We start from the raw sequence: 20568 nt of genomic DNA on the forward strand, positions 1-20568 counted from the left end.
GAGAACCGCCGCCAGGGCACAGGGCGGCTCAGAGCAGGGGACCCGCTCTGTCCCCCGCAGACCCCAAGCTGACCAGCTGCGCCACCAACGCCAGCATCTGCGGGGATGAGGCCCGCTGCGTGCGCACGGAGAAAGCCGCCTACTGCGCCTGTCGCTCGGGCTTCCACACCGTGCCGGGCCAGCCTGGATGCCAGGGTAGGAAGGTGGGACTCGGAGGGGGCGGGCAGACACCCAGACTCTCCATGACCCCCCTCCCCCGTGTAACCCCCAGACATCAACGAATGCCTGCGCTTCGGCACCTGCTCCCAGCTCTGCAACAACACCAAGGGTGGCCATCTCTGCAGCTGCGCCCGCAACTTCATGAAGACGCACAACACCTGCAAGGCCGAAGGTACCGCCCCAGCCCCAGACGGCAGGAGTGGGCGGGGCTACGGACACCTTGATACAAACCCGGCTGACGTGTAGAAGGGATGCTTCCCTTCACGCTCTAAGCAGGGAACCCCAGAGCCACAGGCCGGCCATGGCACAGGGGGTGCTAGTTTGGGGGTTGGCTCATTGGAGGAAGCCTGCGGTGCAGACAGTACACCTAAATCCCATACGTGCCTCCTCACCCTCGGCTCACCCGCAGAGCGCACAGGCACGCATCAGCACGTAATCACCTGTACCGCGTTTGCTTTTCATTTTCAGCTTTAGCGGGGTGTAATTGACAAAACTGTCAGATAGTTAATGTGCACAGGGGATGGTTTGATATACATACACCTTGTGAAAGGATTTCTTTCATTAACACAAACCATCATCTAATATTTACCTTCTTGGGGGGCATTGAGAACAGGTAAGCTCTACTCTTCCATATCCTTTGGTGCACACCTGCACCTGCCTGAGTACAGACACCCCCAGTCAGCTGCGCACAAACCCACGCACCCACAAGGGCACGTGTACACACACAATCCCACTGCACATTCCCTCAAGCACGTATCAGACAGCATGTGGCAGAGTGTAGGGATGCCAGCCCTAAGACCATGGAGAGGCGGAAGTTTCTGGGGCTGGAGAGGCCCAGAAGGTTTTCTGGAGTGCCAGGTCACACCAGATTAGCTCAGGGAAGAAGAGGAGGGAGCCCATCCCAGCAGCAGGCCCAGCACCCCCCAGCCTGGCCTCCCATCTCTACCATTTACCACACCCAACACCTGGCCTCTCGCCCGTCCAGGCTCCGAGTATCAGGTCCTCTACATCGCCGACGACAATGAGATCCGCAGCCTGTTCCCCAGTCACCCCCATTCAGCTTACGAGCAGGCCTTCCAGGGTGATGAGAGTGTCCGCATCGATGCCATGGATGTCCATGTCAAGGCCGGCCGTGTCTATTGGACCAATTGGCACACAGGGACCATCTCCTATCGCAGCCTGCCACCTGCCGCCCCTCCCACCACTTCCAACCGCCACCGGCGACAGATTGACCGGGGTGTCACCCACCTCAATGTGAGTAGCACCCCCCCCCACCCCAGGGATGGGACCCACACAGACTGGATGGGAAGATGGCAAAGAGCAGATGGTTCAGAGCAGAGTTTGAAAAGGCCATGGAAGGGGGTAGAGGGTGAGGCTGGCAAGCAGGGCAGTCAAGGTCGTTGTGGGCACGACAGGTGGGCAGAGCAATGCCAGCAGCTGGTAGCTGGCTCTGCCACATAGCAGCCCAAGGTGGCAGGGTACAGTGGGCACGCTGGCCTTGAGCCTCAGAACCACATTCATCTCCTGATTGTCACAGCCACCCACTGTGTCGGGCTTGGGCACCCATTTGACCTCTTAGGGCCTCACTTCTTTCCTCAATAGAGCAAGGTAATAATGCCTAATTCAGCAAAACATAGGAAGCTCTTATGGCTCATAAGGTAAGTGTCAGGGAATTTCTTCAAAATCAGAGAACTGGCTCTCTGCCTAGGCTGACTTTTTAGCAGGGACAAGCTGGTAGGTGGCGGTTGGGATAGTGGGCAGGATGACAAAGGGTGGTGGCCCCTGAAATTGTCACCCCTGCATTCAGATTTCAGGGCTCAAGATGCCAAGGGGTATTGCCATCGACTGGGTGGCTGGGAACGTGTACTGGACAGACTCGGGCCGAGATGTGATTGAGGTGGCACAAATGAAGGGCGAAAACCGCAAGACACTCATCTCGGGCATGATCGACGAGCCCCATGCCATTGTGGTGGACCCGCTGAGGGGGTGTGCAGGGGTCCTCCCGGGGGGAGGCATCCGAGCCGGTGCTAGGAAGCCTCTGGGAGGGGGGTGGGTACCCAGCATCCCCAAGCCCGTCCTTCCCCTTCCGGATCACCCTGAAATCAGAGTCTTCCTCCAGCCCTAGCATCTTCAGGCCCGTACCCAGCTCTGGCCCTCCCCATGGGCTGCCTTTGCCAGAACTCCCAGCTGGCCTGCTGGGTAGGGGCCTGACCTCCACGTGGCTGGCTGTCATGTGCAGCCAACTTTCAGCTCCTCCTTTGCTCCAGGGGGCAGTTCTGCCCACTTTGATGACTCTGGATCAGCACAGTGTGACTTTAGAGTAAAAGATCTTTAACTTGGGCAGGGAGCTGACTCCCCTGGTTTTCTCTGGAGGAGGGAGACAGGACACCCTCCTTCCACTACCCAGCAGTCCCTGTGCCCAGGCCATGACCTGGTGGCCCAGGTTGCTCAGCCTCCTCTGGGAAACCCAGGTCCTACCCACACTGACTTTTTCTTCTTCCCCAGCACCATGTACTGGTCAGACTGGGGGAATCACCCCAAAATTGAAACAGCAGCAATGGATGGGACCCTTCGGGAGACACTGGTACAGGACAACATCCAATGGCCCACAGGTCCGTGGCAGCAGGGGGCAGGGGATGTGGGAGGGGTGGACTTGCTGAGGCTGAGGTCACATAAAAGCTAAGAGGGCAAGGGGCTTGGACTGAGATGGACAGCGAGTCATGGAAGCTTTTCCCAGACGTGACTAGGAGTGGTCATGGGGACAGGACGGAGCTGTCCCAAGCATGGAGACAGGTCTGCTTTTTTTCGAGTCTAGGGTGGGTGTGGCTGGGCCTTCACAATGCTCTCTGCCTTCCCCCAGGCTTGGCTGTGGACTATCACAATGAACGACTGTACTGGGCAGACGCCAAGCTCTCAGTCATCGGCAGCATCCGGCTCAATGGCACAGACCCCATCGTGGCTGCTGACAGCAAACGAGGTCAGCATCTGAGAGCAGCCTCAGCCAGCCCTCCCTTGGGCCTCTTATGTTCCCCACTGAGTCCAAGGCCTTGCCCAGCATCTGCCATCTTCCTCATTCTGGCGCCCAGCAGTCCTGCGGTGCCTTCCAGGCCTCACCTCCCTCCTCCCCGGCGCTGGACTCCCTCTGTACCAGCCCTGCATCCTCTGGCCCACTTGCCCATTCATTCATTCCACCAATGAGTATTGAGCTGTATGGAGGCAACAGAGGTGGCAGGAGGAGCTTAGTAAATGTAGGGAAAGAGAACAGAAGTCAGTCCTGATCCCAGAAGTCAAGGGCTAATGGGACCTTTTGCCATTAGTGGAACAGGTTGGGGGAGTTTTGTTTGGGACGTGTTGAGTTTGGGATGCCTGGGAGCCACGGGAGCTGGTGTCCTCGGGAGTGACCAGGGCCTGAGTCCCCTCTGAGTTCACCTCCTCCCCCAGGCCTAAGTCACCCCTTCAGCATCGATGTCTTTGAGGATTACATCTATGGCGTCACCTACATTAATAATCGTGTCTTCAAGATCCATAAGTTTGGACACAGCCCCTTGATCAACCTGACAGGGGGCCTGAGCCATGCCTCTGACGTGGTCCTGTACCACCAACACAAGCAGCCTGAAGGTAGGCAAAGAGGGCAGGCCTGGGGGCAGAGTCTCCAGGCTGTCGTCTCAGGTCTCGGTGGGTGTGGGAAGGTCCTGGGTCCCCAAGGCTCATCATCCTCCCACCCATACCCACACCCACAGTGACCAACCCCTGTGACCGCAAGAAGTGTGAATGGCTCTGCCTGCTGAGCCCCAGTGGGCCTGTCTGCACCTGTCCCAATGGGAAGCGGCTGGACAATGGCACCTGTGTGGCTGTGCCCTCGCCAACACCCCCTCCAGATGGTATGCTCATGCCCCTGCTCCATGTCCCCAGCCCCCCTCTCCCGCCCCAGGACTCTCTGCCCCATGAGCCCTGAGCTCCTCTCTTTCCCTGGCTCTGTGCCCTGATGGTCCTTCCCGCAGCTCCTCGACCGGGAACCTGTAACCTGCAGTGCTTCAATGGCGGCAGCTGCTTCCTCAACGCACGGAGGCAGCCCAAGTGCCGCTGCCAGCCCCGGTACACAGGCGACAAGTGCGAGCTGGACCAGTGCTGGGAGTACTGCCGCAATGGGGGCACGTGCGCCGCCTCCCCCTCCGGTACAGCCTTCAGTTCTCCAGAGGCCAGGCCTGCTCCCGGCTCCTCGGCGCTCCACCCCGGGGAAATCCCCAGCTCCCCGCTACCTGGCTCCCCTTCTCCCTGGCTTCACCTCTGCCCCCCCCCCCCCGCTCTGTTGACCCCCGCCTCCTGCCCACAGCCCCAACCCACGGCCTCAGTGTCCCTCCTTCCGCTGCCTCCCGCCTCCCACCTGTGGCCCCAGCATCCCTTATCCCTCCCTCTGCTGAGGCCCTCCACCTGGGTCCTCCAGGCCCTGCTCCCCATGCAGCAGGGCTGGCGCCTCAGTGGACCTCAGCCCCGCTCACATTTCCTCTCCCGCCAGGCATGCCCACGTGCCGGTGCCCCACGGGCTTCACGGGCCCCAAATGCACCCAGCAGGTGTGTGCGGGCTACTGTGCCAACAACAGCACCTGCACTGTCAACCAGGGCAACCAGCCCCAGTGCCGATGTCTACCCGGCTTCCTGGGGGACCGCTGCCAGTACCGTGAGTGAGCCATCCCTGGCCCCGGGGTGGGGTGAGGGTGTACACTGGAGCAGCTAGAGCCCAGGCTGACAGTCCCAGGAGTCTGCTTTAGGGAGGGCAGCTCAAGCAGGCTCAGGGGGCTCACCCAGAGAGGTGTGCACACTTCCCGCAAGGTGATGAGCCCTCTGGCATCAGGATCATTCAAATGAAAGCAGTGCCCTGTCAGGCTGTTTGGGGACATCTGTTCACTCTGAGTCTGTGACAGTGGGGGCTTGGGAGGAGGTGGGAGTCACCTAAGAGACCCAGGGATCCCCTCAGGTGTCCAGCTGCCTACCCCCACAGCCTGTGGAGGAGCCTCCTGAGGGTGGGGCTTGAGGCAGATCCTTTCGCGCTCCCCAACCCCAGGGCAGTGCTCCGGCTACTGTGAGAACTTCGGCACATGCCAGATGGCTGCTGACGGCTCCCGGCAGTGCCGCTGCACTGCCTACTTTGAGGGCCCTAGGTGTGAGGTAAACAAGTGCAGCCGCTGCCTCGAGGGAGCCTGCGTGGTCAACAAGCAGACTGGGGACGTCACCTGCAAGTGAGTGGGGCCTGCCCCACAGCTCCACCCCCACCCCGCCCCTGCCTTAGCGCCTCAGTGCCCCCTCCAGCCCTGCCCAAGCCCACCCAGCCTGTCACTCCTTCCTGCAGCTGCTCTGATGGCCGCGTGGCCCCCAGCTGTCTGACCTGCGTCGGCCACTGCAGCAACGGTGGTTCCTGCACCATGAACAGCAAAATGATGCCCGAGTGCCAGTGAGTGGGACCTGAGCCTTCCTGAGACCTCGCTCATCCCCGCCCCCTCCCCACAGCTGTGCAGGGACACTGGGACCCTGTGGCCCCTCCCAGTTCCCTGGCAGCCATGGCTGTGGAGGTCCCGCCTGCTCAGGTCTGCCCCTCCTGTCTACAGGTGCCCGCCCCACATGGCAGGACCCCGGTGTGAGGAGCAGGTGGTCAGCCAACAGCAGCCTGGACGTAGGTGGTGGGGAATGGGAAGACAGAGCTTCAGGGCTCTGGAGCAGGGAGATTTTGGACTCCCGTTTTCCGTGAACCTCTCTGACTCCATTTCCCACCTCCTCCCTTCCAGATATGGCCTCTATCCTAATCCCGCTGCTGTTGCTGCTTCTGATGCTTCTGGTAGCTGGAGTGGTATTCTGGTATAAGCGGCGAGTCCGAGGGTGAGTTATGGAGAATTCTGGAAAATTCTATTAGTTTACCATCCTAGCATTGCCCTCCTAGAATCCCTGCACCCTAAAATCCTGCTTCCCCCAGGGCTAAGGGCTTCCAGCACCAGCGGATGACCAACGGGGCCATGAACGTGGAGATTGGGAACCCCACCTATAAGATGTATGAAGGCGGGGAGCCTGATGATGTAGGGGGCTTACTGGATGCTGACTTCGCACTGGACCCTGACAAGGTGGGCCGGGAGGACAGAGGAGGAGGCTGTGTGAGGGTGGGATGATGAAGGGCACTGAGTTGGAAGATGGAATGGAGGTAGGGGGCTGGGCATCCGGGCCAACAACCCCATCTCCTGAGCCCCACTTGAACTGTCACCTTGCAGCCCACCAATTTCACCAACCCCGTGTACGCCACGCTCTACATGGGTGGCCATGGCAGCCGCCACTCCCTGGCCAGCACGGACGAGAAGCGAGAACTCCTGGGCCGGGGCCCCGAGGACGAGATAGGGGACCCCTTGGCATAGGGCCCTGACCACTGGACTCACCCCAGAGAGCCTCCTGCCCCCTGCCAGAGAAGTCCTTTGATGAGCCCCCTCCTGCCCAGCCAGCCCTTTCCCGGCCCTGCCGGGGTGTATAAATGTAAAAATGAAGGAATTACTTTTTATATGTGAGTGAGCAAGTGAGCAAGCGAGCACAGTATTATCTCTTTCCGTTCTCCTCCTTCCTGCCTGCTCCTCAGCAACCCCCTCATGCTGCCTTCAGGGAGGGGGGTAGGGAGGGCTCTGGGAGCTCCTGCGGCTCACAGGTACCTGCCTCCCACCGGTACCTGCCTCCCACCTTCCACCAAAATGCACCCCCACTGGGAGAGCTGGTGGTGCTGTCTTCCCCCTCCCTGTACGAGACACTTTGTCAAGGCTCTCCCCACTCTCTCCCCACCCCACTCTCATCCCTCCCAGCTCCCCAGGGCTTATTCTGGGGAGGGAAGAGTCCTTTGCTGCCCCTGTCTGAAAGACTTGGCTCTGGCTGAGGCAGCAAGGAAAGGACGGAATCTCTTAGTTCTTCCTGGGGGAGGCCGTTCCATGCGCCAGCCCCCACTCTGGGGCACCTCTGAGATGGCCGTGCTCAATACCCCTTCCAGACAGGCCCTCCCCCTCTCCAGTGCCCCCACCGTGGCTCCCAGGGCTGGAGACTTTCTTTGGTAACCGGCCCCCCGGCCTCCCCCACCCTCCCCTGGGGATGAGGAGAAGGTGGGGCACAACCAGAAAGGGCAAGCGGGCAGCCCCGCTTTGGGGACACGAACGTTTTAATAATTTTTGCTGAATTCCTTTACAACTAAATAACACAGATATTGTTATAAATAAAATTGTAAAAAAAAAAAAAAGCCACTTGTGTCTACCTGTGAGTGTGAGACTCTAGGAGCTGGGCTGTGCTTGCCTGCCTCAGCCGCCAGAGGGAGGCCTGCCCTGAGCTAGAGGTGGGCTGGGGAGTCTGGTCTTCAGTGCCCTTCTCCCTGAGCTCCCTCTCTTTCCATCTGGCTGCTGGGGGGGGGGGGGTGGCACTGGGCTTGATGAGGAAGACCAGCTTCTCCTGGCTGTGTGACCTTGAGCCACTGACTTCACCTTTCTGGATCACGTATCCTCTCTGGCTCTAGGACAGTAACTCCGAAATCTGTTTCTCTCCATTGTCACTTGTGGGACATCACCACCAGCCCTCCCCAAAAAACGATCTCCCACAGTGAGAAATCCCACCATAAGAACTGAACAGACTGGGGTTGTGAAACGCTTTCTAATCAGTCCTTCCGGGTGTTCCCATACAGCTCTCTCCACCCGAGTTTGCTCTTGAAGCGCTAACATCCTCATGGAGACTAATTAATCAGATGCCAAGAGTAGAACTCTAGATTCAGGAGAAGGAGGGAGGGGGGCACCCTAGACTGAAGGAGAGCTGGGAAGATCAGTTTGCCCGGCCCCACTGGCCACCAACAGATCCAGCTCACCAATCATTTTAGCCATCCCAGGGGTTAAAGGTAAGGACTGCCACAATCAAAGGGGTCCCAGGTCGGCCTCGACCCTCACCCAGAGAGGGGAACCTCTTGCAGAAAGTCACACAGCTTTACACTGTCCAAGACTGAGAGAGAGTTAGAGCACCGCTCTCCCCTTAAAAGCAAATGTGAGCTCAGGGAGGGCATCTGCAAACACCCGAAGAACCCTTACCCCTCTCCCAAAGGAGGCCACTGCGATGCTTTCTGCTTCCCTCCCTGCCTCAACGTCCTCAGCTTAGTCCTTTCTTGAGGAAGCTCTGAGTCTAGGCACCTCTAGAAACAAGAACCCTCCCCTTCCCTCTTAGCCCCGAGATCCCAACTCGGCCTCAGCCTCCAAGTCAGTTCTCAGATCGTGCTCTGTCTGGGGCACCCCCGGAGTCCCAGGGCAGAGCCACCCTGCTGGGGAAGAGGCATCCTCCACTGCTGCTTGGGAAGGTTTGTGGCCTCATCTGTCCACCAGGTGGCGCACGCACTCCTGCAGCTCCACTCACCCTTAAGCCCAGCACAGCCCCCTCCCCGATGCTAATTATGCACCTGCAGGCGGACCCCAGCCTAGCCTCTCACTTCCTTCCCTCGGGCTATTCTGCCACACCCCCTCCACCCTCCGCCAGCCAGCTCCCTCCCTCCCCCAGCGCCAGCCTGCTCCCCACCACCACCAGCCCCACCCCCTCGCTCCCTCCCTCTGCCAGCCGTGCATCTGGCGCCCCCGGGGAGACACTGATTCTCTGCCTGTCGCCTCAAGATCCCGGGCAGAGCGAGAGGGCCCCCAGCTGCGGCTTGGAACACACACCCCTCCTGTCAGCTTCCTCCCTCTGCCCATCAGGACCCGCCAGGAAAGGGTCTACCAGGAGGCAGTCCTCGAACTCCTGACCTGGCGAGGACAATGGGCCTGAGAAGAGATAGAGAACAGACAGGGGCTGAGGCTGATACAGACAGAATAAGAGACAGAGATACAGATGGAGAGATGCAAGGGCAGAGGCAAAGACCCAGAAACAGGAATGGGGTGTGTGTGTGTGTGTGTGTGTGTGTGTGTGTAGCTGGAGACAGAAGGCGGTGACCTAAGACCAGCAAAAGGTGAAGAGATGACGTGGGTCAAGACTCCAGAAGATCAAGATCCTAGTGATGAGCTGGGTGCCCTAGGCCCGGGAGTGTCTGCTGGCCCCGTCCACTCCCTCACAGCAGCCCCTGGGCTTGGCACCTGGGCTCGGGATTCTGGTTGGAGCTTGGGGCTTCGGGCCTGGCCATTCCTGCCCCTTCTGGCATTTCTCCTCTCGGCCCCATCTGCACCCAGGCCCCCGCCTCCTGGCTTCTCTCTCTGGGTGTCTCCGTGTCTGCCTCATTTTCTCAGCATCGCTGATCCTTTCCCGCTGTCTGTCACATCTTTGTATCTGAGTCTCTCTTTGTATGTGGCCGGGCTTGCCTTTTGGACTGCCAGGGCTGGCGTATACCTGAGTGCGTGTCCGTCTCTGTCTGTGGGGGGGTTGCCTCTCTGCCAAGGCAAGGAAGGGGGCTGAGGGCCAAGTACCTGGCTGGGTGTGCTCGAGTGTGCGTCTTTGCCGTGAGTGTGCATCTGTCTGTGTGTGTGTGTGTGTGAATTGAGTGTGTCCATCTGTGTGTGTCAGTGTGCCTCTCTAGGTGTGCACCTGCCTGTGTGTTTGTGCTGGGCTCTGCATGACCACGTCTCACTCCGCCTGTGCACTCACCTCTGTGGTGTGACCTGTCCCTGTGAATGCATCTGTGTGCATGCCTGGGGAGGGGGGGTGTTGGTGTCTCACGATATGCGTCTGTCTCTCTATCTCTTTGCTTGTCCCCATCTCTCACTGTCTAGGTGTCGGTCATACCACAACCTCAGCCACAGCCTCAGTGCATAGCAACAGCTGACAGCTGAAGACTCCCCGGGCAGGGAAGAGAGCGAGACTAGGGGGAGGAGGGAGTCAAGCTGGTGAAGAAACAGCCAAGAGGATAGGGACAGAGACAAGGCTGGGGCTGGGGACAGAGACAAGGGCAGAGACGGAAAAGGAAAGGGACAAGGACCGAGAGGAGCTGATGGTGAAAGATGGGACAGTGGAAGGGAAGGGATAGAGACTGCACCAGGAGGCTGGGCAGGCGGCGCTGAGGGGACTTCCTGCCCCACCCCACTCCCCCCGCAGGGACTCTCTGGGACGTGTGGGGGTCAGCGGTGGGGGCCGAGGGGCAAAAGTGAACGGCCGGTCCAGCAGAGGGGTCCGGAGCCCTCGGAGGTGCCTTGGGGGCGGAGGTGGGGGCAGCGGGCGCCGTTTGTCAGCCCTATTGACAGACGTGATGGGGTTTCCGTCCGTGATCAATGATTCTCATCTCCGGGCCGAATGAGCCGCGGGGCGCCCATCCATCCCCGTCAGCGCCGCGCGGCCGCAGCCGCCCCAGGCCCCGCCCGCCCTCACCGAGGCCCCTGCCCTACTCCTGCTCCGGACCCACCTTAGCCTGGAGCCTAGAAGGGGCCCGGAGCGCCGAGGGACCCTGGTCTTGTGGGGCCGCTGAGCCTCGCCGGGCTCCAGCTCCGCCGTGCACCCCTTCGAGGACACGGTCCCGGAGCCTCGGGCCCCACACCCTGCCCCATTCCTCATCAGGGCACAGACCTAGCCCCTCGGGTACACGACCCCTAGGCCCCGCAGCCCTCTGCGCTTCGCACCTGGGCCGGGGGCGTGTCCGGGGCGTGTCGGGGTGAAAGTCACCTTCGGTGCCCCCAGCTGGGCGGGAGGGGGCGCGCGGGGCGCGGCGGGGATTGGAGCGACGCGGAGCCCCGCCCCCCCCGCCCGCCCGCCCGAGTCCGACCCAACTTTCTCCCCCGCCCGCGCCCCGCCCCCAGCTCCGAGATCGGTTCCTCTCGCTCAGTCCGCGCGGGCCGCGCCGCCTGCTCCCGCCGCTCCGGCAGCCACCCCACGGCGCGCCAGCCCAGGGTCCCTCGCCCCCAGGCCCGGCTCCAGCCTGCCCGGGACCTGTCCCGCTCGCCCCGCTCAGCCGCCCGGGAAGATGCGGCTGCTCCCGGAATGGCTTCTCTTGCTCTTTGGTCCGTGGCTCCTGAGGAAGGTAAGGGCAAGCCGGGCTGGAGCGGGAGCTCGGGGGTCCGGGACCCAAAGGTCCCAGAGTGCGAGGGGCTCCGTGCGCCCGCCCCGCCCCTAGCGCGGAGCGTCCCAACTTTGCGCGGCGCGGGGGATGCGGACAGACAGACTCCCCGACCTAGGACCGGCGCTCTCCGGGCCCAAGTTGGCTGAGGGTTGGGGGTGGGTGCCCGGGTGGAAGCCCGACTTGGATCTGGCTCCCTGCTTGGCGGGGGAGGGGACGAAGCCCGACCCGCGAGTGCGCCAGACTGAGCGGGAGTGCGAGACAGACAGCCAAGCCAGCAGGGTGTCAGCCTTGCCGTCTTTCCGCGCCAACGTCGCTCGCCTTCCTCGTTGTCTGTCCTTCCACCCCTCCACCTCGCCTTCCCATCTCTCTTCTCTGCACTTGTCACAATGCCAGGTGAGCATACACGACCCGACACACGCGCGCACACAGATTCGGCCGAACTTGGCTACAATCTCCCATCACATTTCCCGCGGAGACACCTTCTCCCCTGCACAAACCTCACAGACACACCCCTCTCTCGCGCCCAGCTGATGAGGGTGGGGGCTGTCTGGGAGGGGAGTCTCTCTTCCTGTGCTCTTCTGGCTCCCACATCCCACGGCTGCCTCTTTCCGGAGGCTCTGGGGCGAGGACCGAGGCTGAGGAGGCCCTGATTTGATCTGCCTCCCTCCCAACTTGAAGGCTTCAACTCCTGAACACGGTGTGCTCATGTGTGCTGGTGTGGAGTGCGGGGGTCAGCGTGTGCACCTGTGTGTGTGCATGTGTCTGGGGCACCCAGGCTTGGGTGTGAAGTGCTGAGGTCCAGAGTGTGTGTGTAAGCTACTGTTGCATGTGGTGTTGGCTTTGAAGGGGTGAGTACAAGAGCCTGCTTCACAGTGCCCTGATCTGTGCCCCACAGTGGGGGCATAGGCCCTGGACCCCGACTCCTTTCATCGCCTCCTTGCCTGTGACTTTTCTGTTTCCTGCACCCTAACTGTAACTTACCTAGCTTGGGGGTAGGCAGGTAGCTTCCTAAACCCCTACTTCTTGCACCCCAGCCCCTAACCCCTGTGGAATCTAGAAGGGGTATAGTCCCCCTGCCTTTCCCCTGCCAACACTTGGGCCCCACCTGCTCAGCCAAATCAAACTCAGCAACTCCAGCAGGGTAGGCACAGTCCTAGAGGAGCTGGTGATTGAGCTTCCTGATTCTCCCAAACGCGCCTGGTGACCTTGAGGGGCTGGAATATGGGAAGAGGGGCCCCCTCCACAAAGACTGCTTCCCCTGGCAGGAACTCCCTTTGCACTGGCTGCCCAGGCCTGCCCTTAGACTACTACAGGAGGGGGCCTGGGCCCCACAAGCCAGCTGTGTATGTGAAGGCCTGGGGGGAATGGAGGTAAGGATCCTAGTCCCCTGCCCCTCTTTTGTACTTCCTCCCCACTCTCCTCTCCACTCTCCCCATCAAATAAACTCCCCTGTGGACAGATCTGGTTTAATTTCCTTTGCCCCCTGAAGGGGAATGAAACATCTGGTAGAGACTTGAAGGAGAGTAAGCGTGAGGATGTGAACGATGGGGATCTAGCTCAGAGCTGCAGCCGTGGGCCTCCGTGTTGGAGGCAGTGGGGGCGAGTGTATCTGCCTTTTAGTCCAGTTTGTGTGCGTGTGAGAATCAGTGTTTACACACATGGAAGGACTGTGGGTGTGTATGTATGTGTAATTGCATGGCAGAGTGTGTGTAGAGAACTGTTTGTGTGTCCAGGTACCTATCTGTGTGCTTGTGTGCACTTGTGGGTACAGTGTGGGCACAGGTGCATAGCCCAAGGTGGGTCTCCAAGTGCATCTGTGTGCTGAGGTGCATGTGTTGCCTGGAGGTAAGTCTCCGGGCTTTGTGAATGTCTGTGTGCTTGTGGTTTTGAGTGCCTTTGAGTGTGGGTGTGGGATTGTGAGCCTCAGAATGTGTTCATGTATCTGAGTGTGGTTTGTGTGTGTGTGTGTGTGCGCGCGCGCGCGCGCGCGCGCGCGTGCTTTTTCTCTCTCAGGGCTGTCTCAGTGCGGGGGCTGGGAGTATATTGACACGGTAAGGGGCTGGTGGGGGACAGATGACAAGGTAGCTCTTTGAAAAACCCTAATTGTCCAACACTAACCCTGCCTCTCCCCCCCCCACCCCCTGCCCTGCCACCTGCCTCCCCCTCCTGGGCCTGGGACTCTGACTCTGACCCCGGGCTTCTGCTGCCCCTGGGACTGAGGCCTCTTGGCCAGACCTTCTTCAGGATCTTTCTGATAAGGTCTCTGACTCCTCTCCCCGGCTATCTCTTGTCTTCCCACCCCTTGCCAAAGCAGCTGCCTACTGGGAGAAGCAGCAGGCGATCAATAGTCACTAATCACTAATCACTAATTACTAATTAGCTGGGGGAGGGCAGGGGCGGGGCCCTGCGGGACCTTCCAGTTCTATCCTGCCTCAGGGAAGGATTAGGCGCAAGCCAGCCTCTCTCAGTGCTGGCGGGCCCCAGACCTGCTTCTAGCCACCCCCTCCTGCCTCAGACCCCTCTCCAGCCCCCCACCTAATCTCTGCCTGGGCCACTTAGGCACGCGCAGCCTGGGTGAGGGCCCAGAGCCTCAGCGGGGATTTGGGGGTAATCAGGGGCCGCAGCTGGGCCAGGGGCACAGGAGAAGGGGGGCGCTGGGACAGCTCCCTTGGGCCAGAGCCTGCACATATGAGAGAGGTACCCTTTGGAAAAGAGAATTTAGAGGGTCGTGGGGTTGAGGGTGCCGGAGGAACTGGAGATCCAGGACTGGGTGACTGGGGAAGAGGTGAAGTAATTGGGAGACAGAAACAAGGTAATGAACTGTCACTGGGGTCAGAGGCGAGGTCACTGGGAAGGGGAGACATAAACGTTGATAGAGACCAGGTAAGTGGAGGGGGCATCCCAGGGCTCAAGAGCTGAAGTCATTGTCAAGGAGATGGGGAACTTTCAACAGAGCCCTGCAACTCCACATGGGTGGGGTCCCGGAAGGGGCCAGGGTAACAGAGAGAGGGCAGGGTGATGGGGTAGGGGTCCCAGGGCTCAAGCACGGCTGGGCGTAGCCGGGAGTAGCGGCGCGTGGGGTCGAAGAGAGCTGAGGGGTGGGAATGGGGAGCAGGGAGCGCTGCCTTGAGCGCTAGAAATTGGCGAGTCTCCCCCCTCCCTCTCCTGCCCCTCCTCCACCTCCACCCCGCCCACTCCCCCTCCGGCTCCGGCTTCGGGAAATTACATCCCCGCTCCGCGGCTCTCCCCCCACCACCACCACCGCGCCCCGGAGCCCGCGCCTTTATAGGCACATTTATTGCAATAATAAAGTGAGGCGCGGGGCGGGGGGCGGGGGGCGGCCGTTCCCGGGGGGACCGCGCCGGCTCTAGGAAGCAGGGAAATAAAATAAAATAAAATAAAATCAAAATTCAGATAACGGTGAGCCTTGCGCTGCAGGCCTGGAGCAGGCGGGCAGGCGGCGCTGAGGGGGAGGGGGTGCCCGGCCCAAGGGCAGAGCCCGCCCCACCAGCGGTCCCCGCCCCCTCACGCTATAGTGGGGTCTGGAAGGAGCTATCATCGCTTCCACCTGCCTGGCCCCCTCCCATAACCTAATCCTGCCCGTCTTCTGCTTTTTCCTCTGACTTGTCCCCCATACCTGTCCTCAGCTCTGTCTCCGTCCCTGTCTCCCATCTCCTTCCTTGTCCCCCATTGCCCATTCCAGTCCCCATTCACATTTGCCATCCTCATCTCCTGGGCCTTTGCATCCCTCAGCACCCCTGTTCCTGCCCAGTAACCATTCCCCATCCCCCATTTCTGTTCCTGCCCCCATCTGCTCCCCATCCCCATCTTCCAGTTCCTATCCCACTCTCAGCCCCGCTTGCCACCCCAGTGCCCATTCCTCAACCACCATCCCTGTTCTCCTTCATCCCCATTTTGGTTCCCATTCCATTCTCTACCCGCCTTCATTCCCCGTCTACATCCCTGTCATTGCCCAGTGCCTGTCCACCATGTATGATCTCCTCTCCATCCCTGTTTCCATGCCTATCCTTGTTCCATCCTTATCTCTGCACCATATACCTGTGCCTGCCAAGTCCCAAACCCAGTCCCCCCATCCCAGCCCTCACCCCAGCCTGTCCTATCCACCCACCTCTGTCCTCACCCCCATCTCTGTCCCTGGTTCCCAACCAGACCCTGTCTATTCCACCCCGCCCTGTCTGCAGTGGCCCCCACCCCCACCCCTTGCTAGGTACAAGGGCTTACTTAATATGCAATTCGATGCCCTTCCCCAACCCGGGCCTGGAGAAGCACTGTTCCTTCCCCAACCACAGGGTGCCGTTCCCTTCCTGGGTCCGGAATCCTGAGCGGCCCCGCCTGACCCATGCCGGCGGAAAGAAGCCAGGGACTGGTCTGGAGGCCTGGGGGAGGTGCGCCCTGCAATGCGGCTGGGGGGCCGACAGCCTGAACCTTCCCCCTTCCCCCCCCCCACGGCAGTCCCATCCCGAAAGAGCCCCCCCCCACACACAGTGGAATTTGTTCAGCAGCAAGAGGCAGCCTCAACTCCCCTCCATTGCGTGGGCTCACTGCCTTAGGGGCAAAGCGCTCCTGGCTGGGCTCCCGCCCCGCATGGGCCTGGAGGCCCCCGGTGAGGAGCACCCCCCACCCACACCCCCACCCCCGCCCGCCACCAAGCACCTCCGCCCCTGCGCCAACAGCCAGACTAGCCTCTCCCCTCCGCAAATGTCACCGCGCCCAATTAGCTTAATTAAACCAGCTCTGGAGCGAGGGGGACCCCTCCTCGGACAACATCCTGCTCCCACTCTCAGTCAGGGAGGGGGAGGGACAGCACCATGGATCTGGGGAAAGAGGGGCTCCTTTATCACCCTGCTTTCCTTCACTCCCACTGCACCCACAGATGGAGACAGAAAGATAGAGGGAAAGAACCAAGAGAGACAGACAGAAACGGAGCAAAACAGAATCACGGAAGGAGAAAATTCGAGACAGAGTGAGGGACTCAGAGAAGAGTCTCCGAGAGAGATGGAAAAACAGTGAAAGAGGGAGAGAGACAGAGCGAGAGAGAGCGTGCAAGCGAGGAAGCCAGAGGGAGGATTTTATTTTATTTTATTCCATGTTCCCATTTCTCGGCTCGTTTCCTCACAGACTCTCACCCCCTCCCTGTCCGAGCTCCCCCCAAGGTCGCTTCGGCCGCCCCCCCCAACTCTTCCCTTTTATCTTGGCAGTCTCCTGCAGTGGGTGGGGGTGTGGGTGCCCAAAGCCCAGGGATTTGCCAGGATCAGAGAAGCGCAGACAGCAATTTGTCTGGGATCACTGGGCCGTGGGGGAGGGGGAAAACCCCCAGCACCCCTCACCACCCAGCCAAACCTCCTTTCCTCTCCCAGCCCCTGCCTGTGAGGGGTCGCAGGTCTGAAGTGGCCTCTAAAATGTCCCGGGCTGGGTGCAGGACTATGAGTGCTGCAGGGGTGCACTGGGAGGGGGTATCTCAGAGGTATTCAGGGTCATAAGAGCAGGTGACTGGAGACTGATGGATGCCCCTGGAAAGGCAGTGTTGGGCCTAGAGGGGTGAAGAGATTAGGAGTCAGAGTTCAAATGACTCCCCCCTTCCTTGACCTTCCCTGGAAGCTTTATGCACTCCCTTCCTCCAGTGACTGACCTGAGGCTCAGGCCCTGCCCTCTCCAAGCCCACCTCCTTGGAGGTCTGTCTTGCCCCCTCAACAGTGTGGCCTGGGACCCTTCCTACCGTCCCTCTCCAGCCCACCCTCCCGGTGTTAGCTGCCAGCTCAAGCTAGTCTGTCTGAGTCAATCACTCTTGCCGCCCCCGCCCCCCTCACCTGAGCTGGGAGGAGGGATGGACGGGAGGAGGAATGAGGGGGGCGATAAATATGTATGACGAGCGGGTGGCGGCGGCATTAATAACCCGGGATCGCAGTGCTGCGGGGATGGGGACCAGGCGATGGAGATTCTAGCCCAGCAGCTTGACTCTGGCATTCCTGTCCCTTGTGGACTCATGCTGTGTACACAGGGTGTGTGCAAACACAGGGGGCACCCATGCTGCCAGGCCTCTTTACCTACCCAAAGCTCAGCCTGCAGGCCAGTGCGGAACCCACCAGGGACCATTCATATACCACTCACACAGATGCACGCCCCGGGGAACACACGGCACTTGTTCTATTATTGTGGACATACTGACACACACCCTTGAGAAAGAGCTTGACTCATGGACAGAGGGTGATAGGAGCTCAAACAGGAGAAGTAACACCTCTGGACACAGCTAACCCAGGCACACAACCACACCAGTCACACAGACAGAACCACCACAAACTGATAGACAGCCTCATTCAGATCAACACACAGACACACACAGCCAACCCAGGCACATACACAATCCAGGCATATATACATAGCCCCCACAGACTGACACAACAACCAGCGAGCACCACAAGCGGACACACACACAGAGGCCCCTCAGACTGATACAGGCAGGCAGACAGACAGACACATACACACATACACACACACAACCACAGGTTGAGACAGAGGGTGAGCGTACACGCGTACACATGCTCTCCCACACATCATCACTCCAGGTACACAGTCACACACAACCATCCCAGGGCTGCCAGACACACCACCACTCCAGGCTGATGCCCGTGCTACTCCCTCCCAGCAATCTGAACCTCCCCAGCAAGGGCCACACAAACCGGCCACAGCTAACAGTCTGACTGACACACTCTGACACTCCCGGCTCCTCTCCCTCCCGCTGCCCTCGCTGGAGCGGCGGCTCCATATTTCTTCCTCCTCCGGCTCTCACACGTCTCCTTCTCTCCCGGCCAGCCCCCACCCCACCCCAACCGCCCCGGATAATTGATGGTCGGGGCCTGGCCCGGCCGCTCCCGCCTCTCGATCCATCTTGTACTCGCGCCTGTGCTGTCTCCCAGATCAGCGGCCACCTGAGACAGGCAGAGACGGGTGAGGGCGGGCAGGGGCGGTCCTCTGGCCCCCTCCAAGTCCAGGGAAGGGCCACTAGGTGGCCTCCCCCACAGTAAGAGTGTTGGAGGCGAAGAGGGGGGCCCCTGTAGCCCCCCAGCCTCAACCCACAGCGGTGAGACCCTCCAGGGCTCTTGCTCCGCCGGTTTCCCGGGCCCCTCCCTACAAGGGAGTAGAGGCTGAGGTCTGGGCAGAGACTAAAGCCTTGGCCAGAGGTCAAGTTGGGAGGTCTTCACTTCTTTCTTGATGCTGGATGTTGACTGCCCCCACGGCCTGGACTTCCTGAGTCCACTCCTCCCTGGTCCACCATTACTTGGAACCAAGCAGGTTCCAGGCCAGGGGAGACCTAGCCCGAGTCCACAGCTCCATTCCCTAATCCAGCCCCGCGGGCTTTGGCTTTTTAGCTTCCTCAGCTTGCGCTGGAGTTCTCTGGAACACAAGGATTCTCAGTGTCATTTCACAGATGTGGGAACTGAGAATGGGTCAATGACTTGGCCAAGAGCACAGAGGTTGAAAGGGCTGCAGGCCTACACCAGTACACGGCAGGGAACCACTGACCGTGGACCGCCCAGTTCCCTTTGGGCTCGCAGCGGCTGGGAAAAGGGGCTGGCCGAGTAGGGGGTGGTAGGGTCCTGGGACAGCCAAGGACAACCCCAGCGTCTCTCTTTTCTGCTCTCCCTTCGTCCACAGGTCGTCAATGCCCAGATACCAGAGTCCGGGAGGCCGCAGTACCTGGAGCTGCGCCCCGCCGCGGCCAGAGGGGGCGCCCCTGGCCAACAGCTCCCGGTGCCCAGGTCTTCCCACGGCCTGGGCACCGCCCGCGCCTGGAGCTGGGCCTGGCCAGCTAATCACACCGGGACACTGGCCCGGGCGGGGGCGCTGCCGGCGCCGCGCACCAAGAGGAAGCCGTCTATCAAAGCGGCCCGCGCCAAAAAGATCTTTGGCTGGGGGGACTTCTACTTCCGGGTACACACCCTCAAGTTCTCGCTGCTGGTGACCGGCAAGATCGTGGACCACGTGAACGGCACCTTCAGCGTGTACTTCCGCCACAACTCGTCTAGCCTGGGCAACCTCAGCGTCAGTATCGTGCCGCCCTCCAAGCGGGTCGAGTTCGGGGGCGTCTGGCTGCCAGGGCCGGCCCCCCACCCGCTGCAGTCTACGCTGGCACTGGAAGGGGTTCTCCCTGGGCTGGGGCCCCCGCTGGGGATAGCGGCCGCGGGACCGGGGCTAGGGGGTACCCTCGGGGGCGCGCTGGCGGGCCCATTCGGGGGCGCGCTGGGAGTGCCCGGGGCCAAAGAGTCTCGCGCTTTCAACTGCCACGTGGAGTATGAGAAGACAAACCGCGCCCGCAAGCACCGCCCGTGCCTGTACGACCCATCGCAGGTGTGCTTCACCGAGCACACGCAGAGCCAGGCCGCCTGGCTCTGCGCCAAGCCCTTCAAAGTCATCTGCATCTTCGTCTCTTTCCTCAGTTTTGATTACAAACTGGTGCAGAAGGTGTGCCCAGACTATAACTTCCAGAGTGAGCACCCTTACTTTGGGTAGCGGGCCTGGCCCTCGCCCGGGCCCTAAGCTTCCCGCCAAACCCCGGCCTCCCTAAGTGGGACCCCTCCCTGTGCCCCGCAGCTCCTGTGGCCGCGTCCATCCCTTCCATTCTGAGGGCGAAGGAACAGCCCTCCCGGGGACAGTCAGCCACCCGCCATAGGTCCACCCTTTCCTTATAGGGAGTGCCCACGACGCAGGGGTGGGGGGCTGGGGGGAGAGGTAGCCCCCTCTGCCGCCTCCCAAAGTGGAGAGGCAAGAGCACAGGTCTAGAATAGACGGGGCTTGGAGGCGGTCCCAGCGTCCCTCACGTCTGCAGTGGGTCCCCCTCATGCCCCTCGGCGCTGGGTTGGACATTCCCTTTGTCCTCATCTTTAATGACGCCTGGCCTGGCACCCTCGTCGCACCCTTTCTTACCCCCAGGGGCTTGTCCTCCTGTTCCACCCTGTCCCCACGTAAAGACGGTGAGGCCTATAAATTGCGGCCTATCCCCAACCCCTTCTGCCTGCCGGTATGCCTGTCCGCCATGCCTGTCCGCCTTTCCCCCGAAACTCTAATTAGGGTAGCGGAAGCAGAACTCCTGGGCCTAGGCGATCGACTGGGCCCCTGCCCTCTGCCCGCTTCCCTTCTGTCCCTGCAGTCCTGCTCCACCTGCCCCTTGCCGGCTGCTTCCTCTTGGTGATATTTTTTCTATGCCACAACAGACGGGAAAGGGAACAAAATAAAGTGAAATCCAATACGTGTCGGTGTGAGAGATCTTTGTAGGGAAGGGGTGGTGGTGTGGGTTTATAGGGGAGCTGCGTCCTCGC

The 20568-nt window shown here is 60.7% G+C and overlaps 2 protein-coding genes across 2 annotated transcripts in view; both read left to right on the plus strand.

Annotated features, from left to right (window-relative positions):
• LRP1 (LDL receptor related protein 1) overlaps positions 1-7471 on the plus strand; it is a 79876-nt gene extending 72405 nt beyond the window's left edge. The window contains exons 74-89 of the mRNA XM_080811458.1: positions 61-195; positions 272-391; positions 1205-1473; positions 2027-2205; positions 2725-2831; positions 3080-3196; positions 3661-3837; positions 3960-4100; positions 4221-4394; positions 4736-4897; positions 5282-5456; positions 5567-5668; positions 5823-5887; positions 6000-6090; positions 6185-6329; positions 6474-7471. Coding sequence (XP_080667584.1) covers positions 61-195; positions 272-391; positions 1205-1473; positions 2027-2205; positions 2725-2831; positions 3080-3196; positions 3661-3837; positions 3960-4100; positions 4221-4394; positions 4736-4897; positions 5282-5456; positions 5567-5668; positions 5823-5887; positions 6000-6090; positions 6185-6329; positions 6474-6614 — 2300 coding nt within the window. The 3' untranslated portion in view covers positions 6615-7471. The remainder of the gene's footprint in view (positions 1-60; positions 196-271; positions 392-1204; positions 1474-2026; positions 2206-2724; positions 2832-3079; positions 3197-3660; positions 3838-3959; positions 4101-4220; positions 4395-4735; positions 4898-5281; positions 5457-5566; positions 5669-5822; positions 5888-5999; positions 6091-6184; positions 6330-6473) is intronic.
• A 3666-nt stretch (positions 7472-11137) lies between these two features.
• NXPH4 (neurexophilin 4) lies at positions 11138-19939 on the plus strand (the record flags this gene model as incomplete). Its single annotated transcript, XM_080811524.1, has 2 exons — positions 11138-11194; positions 18908-19939. The coding sequence occupies 2 exons, from the start codon at positions 11138-11140 to the stop codon at positions 19760-19762; spliced, it is 912 nt and encodes a 303-aa protein (XP_080667650.1). The 3' UTR covers positions 19763-19939.
• Positions 19940-20568: the final 629 nt, after the last annotated feature.

Source organism: Martes martes, assembly GCF_963455335.1.
Source record: "Martes martes genome assembly, chromosome: 8".
NCBI classification, from domain to species: domain Eukaryota; kingdom Metazoa; phylum Chordata; class Mammalia; order Carnivora; family Mustelidae; genus Martes; species Martes martes.